At 37.1% G+C, this 10743-nt stretch overlaps 1 protein-coding gene across 1 annotated transcript; it reads left to right on the forward strand.

The window, feature by feature from the left end:
* Positions 1–511: 511 nt before the first annotated feature.
* LOC128251272 (p53-induced death domain-containing protein 1-like) lies at positions 512–10493 on the forward strand. The gene is made up of 4 exons (XM_052978052.1): positions 512–543; positions 1986–2098; positions 4741–4812; positions 10084–10493. The coding sequence occupies exons 1-4, from the start codon at positions 512–514 to the stop codon at positions 10290–10292; spliced, it is 426 nt and encodes a 141-aa protein (XP_052834012.1). The 3' UTR covers positions 10293–10493.
* Positions 10494–10743: the final 250 nt, after the last annotated feature.

Here is a 10743-nt window from a genome sequence, read left to right on the forward strand (position 1 = left end):
CTTTTATATTTTTCATCCAATTTTAATGAAATTTGAGATGTAGGTAAATTTTGTGGTAGGGGAGATGGTAAAGATGTTTATTTAATTCAAAAGGGCTTTAATAGGGCACAAATGCAAATAAGTATTTCCTTAGAGACATTCTTATTGATTTTGTAGAAATTTTACACATGATTACAGTTCATGTCCATTAGTTGATGCTAGCATGAAGAGTTGACAAAAACCAATAATTGCACATGAGTGGGGATTTTAAGAAATCAATAGGTTTTTTGTATGCAATTCCTCATAGGATTAATATCTTATGCTGTAACTTTTACAGAATTCATCCGATTTTGATGAAATTTAACATTTAGGAAAAGTTTATCGTTGGAGTCATGTAGAATTAAAAGTAAACTGGTGAAAGGCAGAAATCGTCAACATTCATTCACAATAAAATAATGAACTGATTTTGAAGAAAATTGACCCATGAGTAGAGTTAAGCACTTCGACATATGAAACATCGATTATTCATATAATGTATTGGGATTTAAAATGGGATATTTTCATGTAAATGGTCACGTGGATTCTATTGTATGACATAAATTTAACATTTTCCTTCGGATTTTGCTGAGATTGGACACACTGATCAATTTTGTACAGAGGGTGGCATTAAGAGGAGAGAAATAAACGTTGCTCTCAACAGTTGGAGGTACACCCAAAAATTTGACTGTGATTTCAGATGGTCCATTATGATGAAATATGTTGAAAGCGTTAACTGGGTAAAATCCCTGCTAAACCAGATATACCATCTTAATGGGTAATAGTTGGTACGGGGAAAGTAGAAGATTTCAATACTAGGTCAGAGGTAGGCTTAACTTCAACACGGAAAACATGAGCAAATGCCAGGTCCAACAGCTAGTAGTATATATTTACGTACACTATAAGGTTTTGGATTGATTAAATTAGTATTTACTTCTATATTTTCTAGGTTTCTAACTTCAAGCAGTATATACAGCTGGGTTGCCAAAATCGAAATCGAAAAAAAAAAAAAAACGTTTATATCATTGTTTTGTGACCCTAGGCACAACTTTTCAGAAGCAATAAAGGATTAAAATAACATCCTCCATACCTGTGCATGCGTACCCAGTTTATCTTTAGTGCATTTTAGCCTCATGGTTTCAACATCGACAGACAGCATCCTCATGACTTCATAAGCAGTCTTGAGGAACTACTCTTTCATCCATTTAATCTCGTTTCTTCTTTCAATCCATTTGATATTTCTTTGTATGTTACAACACATTTTCTGTAGATCTTCAAACAGGGCTAGCAAACCTTCCTTCTCCTTGGGTCTGGTCAGCTTTCCACTGCTTTTCTAAGTCCTTCTCCCTTCTTAACTGATGCATCTTTTTTTCTCTCCTACTTTCGCCAGACTTAGCAGATAACTGCTTCTTGTTACCCTCCATTACATCAAATAACTCAACACTTATGTCGTAGATGGTGATTGCAAGCTTATTCAGCTTAACTCTTGTTTCCCCCATCCTTTTTATGGAGCATTTTGCATACTTTCCCTTTGAGGGACCTGTCACTAGCCTTATAATTTGCAGCTGACCACTAATTATTTCGTTTCTTTATCATCTCATCTAGCAAAGAGGCATCTTGACCTAAAGATCATGAAGGCGTTTCAGCTGAAGTATTTATCTGTCTACTGCACTTTGACTCTTAGGGTGACTTTCTTCATATTTGATGGTCAAATGACCTACACTGCTTCAATTTCTCCAAATAATTCTTGCCTTGATGGATCTCCAATCCTACTTAGGATTGTCTGCACTCTGAACTACATCCAGTCTCTTCTGTATAACTTTAAACCAGTCTTATTTCTGAGCTCATGACTGTATCCTCTTCAATAACCACCTTAGAAAGTATAGAAATAATGACCAAAACCATAGTGGTCACTAGTTAACCATCGATGATAAGATGTCTCATGTTAATAGAAGATAGATTATTAGCAGAAATAATGATATCATACTGCAACGAGAAATATTTATTTCAGTGAATCCACATTCAGAGAACAAAGGAGTCCAGGCATCAGCACATCCTTCAGAAAGTAAACTACTGCCAGATGGTGAGTATAAAATAACAAGAATTAAGTGATTTCTGTAAAATTTAGCTACACATGTTTTTTTTCTTTCTTTGTTTCTCAGATTGACTAAAAATAGGTTCCTTTCCTAATTTCCAATTGAGTGGTTGGCAGTAAATATTGAAGTATTTACTGAAATTTCATAAAATAACCTCTCAGTTTAGCAATAGTAATATGGATAAATTAGTTGAGACAATATTGGTAATATTATGTTTTCGAAAAGGGAAGTGAGATACAATGTTGATTAGGAGTAAACAAGTGAGATAATAACAATGTTGTTATTGTATGTTGTTGTAAGGGGTAAGCAAATGAGTTACTCTTTTACTCTTTTACTTGTTTCAGTCATTTGACTGCGGCCATGCTGGAGCACCACTTTTAGTCGAGCAAATCGACCCCAGTACTTATTCTTTGTAAGCCTAGTACTTATTCTATCGGTCTCTTGTGCCGAACAGCTAAGTTATGGGGACATAAACACACCAGCATCGGTTGTCAAGTGGTGTTGGGGGAACAAACACAAACACACAAATATATATACGACGGGCTCCTTTCAGTTTCCATCTACCAAATCTACTCACAAGCTTTGGTCGGCCTGAGGCTATAGTAGTAGACACTTGTCCAAGGTGCCACGCAGTGGGACTGAACCTGGAACCATGTGGTTGGACAATGTTTTTGTTTGTTTTACAATTTCTGATGGGTTATTTTTGTTGTTGTTCAACCAGATGTCATAATCTGACAGACATATGATGAAAAGTGTTCCAAAAGTAAATTCCATGTGTTTTTCTCACTGATAGTAAATCTCATATTGCATCCGTTGTCTTTGTCCAAGCACAAGAGTTTCGTTTGATGCTTGGATAACCATAGTGTCTTTCTCTCTCTCGCTTCAAGATAGGTACTGGCTACAAGATTCAATACAATCAATGAAACTTCTGGGCAAATACAAGATCTGGTGATTGCAGCTTGGTCTATATCCTGATCTTCTTTATGTTTATTTGAGACTCAGTTCTTGTGTACCATTTAAAGTATTTTCAGTGCATTAAGGTGGGAATGAAGAAAGATGTGTAGTTGATGAAGTTTCGTGCAATTATACTGAAGTATTTTGGGATACCTGTCATTATCTTCTGCTCCACCTAGGTAGAGTTATTAAGGAGGATGTATGACATCCAAATATTTTTTGATTCAGAGGACATAGTGTTGACTTGTGATGGGGTACAATTAGAATAAACGATTACAGGCAGCAACCTTCATTAAAGAGTTCAGGTGTATGTTTATCCTAGTTGAAGTGGTGTGTCCTGAGATATTGTGGCTAGATCTTTGGAGGATTGACTGGATTGACATTCGAATTAAGCTGCAAATTAGAAGAATGTTGGTTACTGAATTCTAGAGGTGAGAGGCGAAAGCCATGTTGTTGATTTGGTAAAACTAGAAAAGTATTTTCACCAAGTAGTGATAAAGAAGATGATTGCTATATTGTTAGGATTATGTAGAGAGAAGAGGTTTAGGAAGGTTAGTCTATTTTGTGGTGGTACTACTGTAGAAAATATTAAAATGGTGTCAAAAAGTACATTGGTCACCAGTTGACCATGGATCAGAGGAATATCTTACGATACTAAAATACTAGCTAGACTCGTAAAAAATTTACAGAAAATATAAAAAATGTAAGCATCTGTAAATTGTGTGCTGGTGCCATGAGAAATGTTTCTATAATGTGACAGTCACAGAATACAGAAAGAAGCGTAAATCTGGTGACCGGTAAATCACAAGAAAAAAAGTCACAGTAATAAAGTCAAAATTTTTGCTAGTTAAAAGAGTCACAATTTATGGGACGCAGACAAAACCTCCGCAGGACAAAACCCATTCAGACAACCCTTTCATTTGCCTTTGCATTGTAAATATCATTTGGGAAGGCATGAACATCACAGTTTTCCATTTCTCCTTTGAAATCCTTTCATTCCAATTTACATTTCAAATATCATTTGAAAGGCATGACATCATGATATTTTATTCCTTACTTGAAATCCTTTCATTCCTCTTTACCCTACAAATATCATTTGGAAAGGCATGAACATCACAACAGTCCATTCATCATTCAAAATGCTTTCATTCCTCTCTACATAACAAATATCAACTGATTCTGAGGACATAGTGATAGCCTGTGAATTGGGGCAGTTAAAATTAAAGATTACCATCTAGTTAAACTGCACTAAGGTGAGATGTTTCTACCAGGAACCTAGAGCAGTGCTTGGGACTAGATTTGAACTGTTGACTTCTGGCACAGGGGTCAACATAATATCCTCTTGGTCAGCTGCTAGAAATGATTTATCTAAATTGAGAGAAGACATCATCCTAATTTCCAATTGAAAGATTAGCTGTATAATAATTCTATTAAACATATTGATCTTACTGAAATTTTAGAAAATATCTAACGTGGTTAGAATGCTTTGTAAAATGGATAATTCAGAAGACAATAGAGTTAATATCAGTATATTAGAAAGTATAGAAATATTGACCAAGACCATAATGGTCACCAGTTGACCATTGTTGATAGGAATGTCTGATAAACTGTAGATTATTTTTAGAAATAAAGAAATCTTACCATACATTATAAACTTTGGAAATATTTATTTCAGAGAGTTTAAAGCTGAAGGAGAAGAATCTTGTGAGAGTGGTTGAGAGGTTAGGAAGTAATTGGTGGCAAGTGGGTGAGTATAAAAAAAAACAATACCTAATAGATTTCTATAAATATTACTTTCACCTGAGCTGTTTTATTTGTTAAAATCACTGAGAACAGGTTCCATTCCTAATATCTAGTTGATAGGTTAGCTGTATAATAATTCTGTTAAACATATTGATATCACTGAAATTTCAGAAAATATCCACAGAGCTTAACATGGCTGGTAATAATGGCTAAACTAGAAAACACAAATAATGTTAGTGTTATCTTTTGGAAGAGAGAACTAAAATATGTTGTTTAAAGGTAGACAGGTGAGTTAATGACAAAGTTTTGGTTTGCTTTATGTCTTCACTAAGTCTTCTGCTAGGCATGAACATCACAATATTCCATTTCTCCTTTGAAATCCTTTCATTCCCCTTTACATTAGAAATATCATTTGGAAAGGCATGAACATCACAACATTCCATTTCTCCTTGTCTGAAAGTGTAACAACATCAGATATCACTTATACAAAGTTCCTATTATTTACAACACTGTTTTGTACCTCCCCACGGTACCTATTTACATCTAGGTAAACTGTACTAAAGTGAGATGTTTCTACCAGAAACCTAGAGCAGTGCTTGGGACTAGATTTGAACTGTTGACCTCTGACACAGGGGTCAACATAATATCCTCTCAGTCAGCTGATAGAAAATGATTTATTATCTAAATTAAGAGAAAACATCATCTATGACATGGTCAACTTGTTATACCTTTAGGGAATCACACAAAATGTACCAGTCATACACTGGGGTAAAATCGATTCCCTGAAACTAGTGCATTATCATCATCCTCATCTTATGCCCATTTTTCTATGTTTGAATGTGTTAGTCAACTTCTCCAACAGCTGGTTTGGTTCTTTGTCCTGTTTGACCTCTATTTTCCTTCCTCTTGGGATTTTCTCTCAATTTTTGGTCCAAACTTCATCTTCCACATCCTTTCCATATCTTTATCACTGTCGTCAATTTCCTGCAGGATAAGTTTAGTTATCAATTTGCAGATTTTTTTTTATTCTTCAATAAAATATTTTTTAACTATTAATAGTGAGATATTATGGATATATCTTCCCAGTCAACTTTCCTCATGATGAACTTTCTTTACAGTAAATTGATGGTTGTGAACTCTCTTGTGATGAATAGATAGCAGTGTACTGACCATAATAATCCCCCATACATCGTTCACCTCATTGTTTCTATAATTACTTTACTTTCAGAATAGCTTCCTCTACTTATGATTATATCAGCTAGGTAAAGAAAACTATTGTCAGCTAACTATTCTTGTATATCTGCTACTTTCAGACTCCTTCCTCTCCATCAACTTGCCTCTAATACTACATCACCTATGGTGTGCACTGAGTACACCAAATAGAACCCTTATTAACCCCGTCTATCTGCTTGCTTATCAAATACGATAACTTCCCAGATGATGTTGGTGGATGCAGTGATTCCTTCAGGACTTAAGTGTCTGCATGTGTATGGTGTCGATGGTTGTGGTTCCTGTTTTCTTTTCTGCTAGCTGAAACTCTTCTCTTTGCTAGTTTTACTTTAAAAGCTCTCCATTATCGACTTCTCTCTAAATTGCGGCATTCATCCAGTAAAAGAAATCCTTATGATGAGTCATGAATCTAGAAGTATGTTCTGTGTACCTGACTCTATTATCTTTTGTACTTTGTGTAGTTGAGATCATTCTGCATTCATGTCCATTTGCATATTAATTAGTCCAGGTGTACCTAATATTACTGGTATTGTCTCATATTTCAAACTCCACTTTCTAGCTGTTTCTAAATGTTGATACTTTATAAGTATTTATTAGAGGAGGAGAGGCCTCACACTATTTCAGGCATTGCCATGTGATGATACCAAGCAACCGAAATGGAGATCTTCTAAAGGGTCCCTGAAGTAATGTTACTCAAAAGGATGCACACTGCTCAGAGATCTGGGAGTTTCTCCAGGCTGGGCCACTAAATCTCCACAGCTCTGGTTCTACAGATATCAAATAAGAATGTTGCAGGAAAGAACTGCAAAATAGATTCATCAAGTTGAGCCAAGTGGCAGCAGACTTAGGGTTAGACTGCGAACTAGGTGGTTGGATAATATCTACAGCCTTAATTGGTCATGGTTGTGAATCTAGCCACCAAGTCTAATGATAGTTGCTTTTGATAGGGCTTTATGTTGGAAGTACCTGAGTACCCACCCAGGAATAGAAAGCAAAGAAAACAGAACAGGGGCTCAAATAGTAACACTTTTGTCTACACACACACACACACACACACTTTTCCTGCTATCTATTTACCATAAATTTTCTCAATAATTGTCAGTTACTTTCCTTTGTAACTGGTGATTTCAATGAACATGTCGGGCAGCAAGCAGGTGTCTTCCATAGGGTCCATAGGGGCCATGGAATTGGTTCCCAAAGTGAGAAAGGAACAAGGTTGTTGGTGTTCTGTGATACAAATGACCAACTGATTTGAAACACCAACTTCAGAAAGCCAGCTAGTCACCTGAAAACCTATAAATCTGGTGACTATGCTAGCAAGATTGACTACATTCTCATTAGAAAGGTGTAATCATGGTTGCTCATAAATGCAAAGTCCTTCCCTGGAGGGGATTGTACCCCTCAGCATGGGTTATTTACTAGTGTCTTCAAGTTGGTGGCACAAAGGATTCCAAGAAGCAAGCTAGTTTGGAAAAGAAGGATATGGAAGCTTAAGGATTCTTTGAATAGTCAGAGATTTAGAGATGTCATAACTAAAGCATTTGATGAGAAGGAGGAGGGGCTACATCATTGCAAAATAGAAGATAACTACAGGTTTCTATGAGAGAGTTTACTGCAAGTCACAGACCAAATTTGTAGTTTATGCCAAGTCCAAACCAGGTCTAAAGTGACATGGTGGTGGAACAGTTAGTTTACAGGGCTATTAGAAACAGGCTTGGAAGGACTGGAAGGATGGTGGCAGCAAAGAGTTATATCAGGCAGCAAGAAGGGAAGCTAAGAAGCAGGGATACTTAGCCAGAAGGGAAGCAGAAAGGAAGACGTTTGCCAATGTCTTACAAGACAGTATGCCAGGGGAAAATGGTGTGTTGTTGGAGAGAAGTGTATTTGCATTGACATTGATTCTCTTGCAGTTAGTGACTCTGCAAAGATAGAAGCTTGGAAGTGCCACTATGAAAGGCTACTAAATGTAGAGAATGCATGGGAGGAGGAGTGTGTGCCTAATGTGGATCCAACAGAAGGACCAGCAATCCGAATAGGTAGTAACATGGTAGCTAAAGCCATGAAGGATATGAAGATCAGCAAAGACCTTGGCCCATCAGGGATAACCACTGAGATGCTTAAAAATTCTGGCAGTGTGGGTTATGCTCTAGTCACCCATAGTGTAAATCAGGTGGTTCATGAAGGAGCCATACCCAATGACTGGTGTAGCAGCACCATGGACAACTGCTAGAAAAGCAAAAGTGATGCCTTAGATAGAAATAATTACAGAGGTATCTAATTGCTGGATCAGGTGATAATAGTTATAGAGAGGATCGTAGCCCAACTAATTAGGGGGAGAGTTAGTCTAGATGTGATGCAGTTTGGTTTTGTGTCAGGGTGAACTGCAAGAGAAATACATAACCAAAGAAAAACCTCAATACTTGTCTTTTGCTGAGATGGAGAAAGCCTTCAACAGGGTTCCCCACTCCCTTATCTGGTGATCAATGTGGAAGGCATGGATAGAGGAATGGTTGGTGATAGTTGTACAAGCCATGTACAGGAATGCTGTTAATAAGGTGAGGGTTGGCAACGAGTATAGTGATGAATTGAGGGAACAAGTAGAAGTTCACTAAGGATTGGTCCTCAGCCCCCATTTGTTCATAATAGTCCTCCAGGTAATATCAGAGGAATTTAAGATAGGCTGCCCCTAGGAGCTCCTCTATGTTGATGACCTTGTTCTTATAATCATATCATTTCCATAACTAAAGAAATTTCAGGTGTGGAAGCAAGGTATAGAATCAAGGAGCCTTAGAGTTAATCTAGCAAAAATGAAAGTCTTAGTAAGAAGGAACACAGACAAATCACAAGGCCCTTTATGTAGATGACCCTGCTAGATCTGTAGAAAAAGCATATGTAGAAACTCCATAGGATGTACCCAATGTTAGCTATGGACACATAAGAGGTGCAGCAATATCAGAGGAGGGTTAACAGGGAAAATAGATTTTGTGTGTAGAATGCGCACAGATTCAATAAACTCTAAAAATGTACAGAAAATAGATTCCATCAAATGGCAGGGCAAATGCTTATAAGTAGTGTATAGCTTCCGTTATCTGGGTGACCAAGTCAGCAGTGGAGGTGGGTGCTCTGAAAATATAGCTGCTCGAATAAGAATAGACTGGGTAGTGTTCAGAGAGCTCCTACCTCTGTTGGTAACAAAAGGCCTCTCCATCCATGTTAAAAGAAGACTGTATGATGCTTATGTGCAAACGGCCATACTACACAGCAGTGAAACACAGGCTGTGACTCCCGAAGACATGTGTAGGCTTGAAAGAAATGAATCTAGTATGCTTTGGTGGATGCACAATGTCAGTATGCATGTACAACAGAGTGGTGTAAGTTGGGAGTAAGAGGCATCAGATCTGATGTGCAAGAGAGACGAATGCACTGCTATGGTTATGTGCTGCATATGGATGATGGGAGCCGATGTAAAGAAGTGCCTGTTTCTAAATGTGGAGGAAACCTGTGGATGGAGTTGACCCAAGAAGACATGGCATGATGTGGTGAAGCATGATCTTCAAACATTGGGCCTCACAGTGGCAATAATAAGTGATGGATACCTTTGGCAATATGCCATGTTTGAGAAGACCTCTCAAGCCAAGTAATATGATTGATCTTTGTGTCACGTAACTAGCACATGTGCCAGTACTTATTACACCCTTGGAGTGGTTGGCATTATGAAGGGCATTCAACTGTAAAAACCATGCCAAATAAAACTGGAACTGGTTTACCAGTTTCAATTAAACTGTCTGACCCATGCGGGCCTGGAAAGCAGGCGCTAAATGATGATGATTATCTTTATACCTTATTTCAACTTTGTTATTTTCTAATCAACATTCTTAGAAAAAGAGAACACTGTCTTATCTTATTCATTTTTCTTTACTATTTTTTTTAAACATTTCTCTATTGATGTAGTTTCTTTGTTATATTTATTAAAACCTGAGGTTCATATCTTTCATATTATTGTTAATCTCGTTGCAATTATTTTTTCTTCTTGTATCTTTGGCAGGTGTGTTCTTAGGAGTGAAATTTATTGAGATAGAAATTATCAAGCATGACTTTCCCTTCGACACAATAGAACAGAGCTTCCAGATGCTCCTCAAATGGTATACACATTGTAATCCAGAGGAATGTACATTCAAAATACTCAGAGAAGCCCTTGAAACTGTTGAGTGCTTTGATGCCCTCGGATGCCTATTAGAGGGAATTTCTACGTAAATGTTGTTGTTTAGTCCCAGGTCAGAGATTTATGATCAAATGCATTCCAGCCATAACCACCCTAACTTTATTCTTAATGTAGAGGAGCCAGTAACTCATTGTCCTGTGTATTCTTCTTTCAGGTGATAAGGTATGTACTGTGGTCAACTTGGCTTCTACTTCTAGCATATATATCTACTACATAGAGACCGTTTTACTGGTTTGGCTCCCTTTGAAATACAGATAAATTTTGAAGATAAACTGTTCATTTGTTGTTGTTGTTGTTGTTGTTGTTGCTGCTGTTGTATGTCTAAGCACCTCCCTAAACACTTCTATTGTTATAAAACAGTTTTAATATCATCCGGTATATTCATAGTTATCTCCCTTCATTTATAGCCTAGAGTAGAATGTCTGCTATATATATATATGTGTGTGTGTGTGTGTGTGTGTGTGTGTGTGTGTGTGTGTGTGT

This window comes from Octopus bimaculoides, chromosome 30 (genome assembly GCF_001194135.2).
Source record: "Octopus bimaculoides isolate UCB-OBI-ISO-001 chromosome 30, ASM119413v2, whole genome shotgun sequence".
NCBI lineage: Eukaryota > Metazoa > Mollusca > Cephalopoda > Octopoda > Octopodidae > Octopus > Octopus bimaculoides.

Coding starts and splice junctions, on each gene's coding strand:
- LOC128251272 (XM_052978052.1), top strand. CDS start 512: ATGTATTGGGATTTAAAATGGGATATTTTCAT. Junction 2,099..4,740: donor AAGTAAACTACTGCCAGATG/GTGAGTATAAAA, acceptor TATTTATTTCAG/AGAGTTTAAAGCTGAAGGAG. Junction 4,813..10,083: donor AAGTAATTGGTGGCAAGTGG/GTGAGTATAAAA, acceptor TATCTTTGGCAG/GTGTGTTCTTAGGAGTGAAA.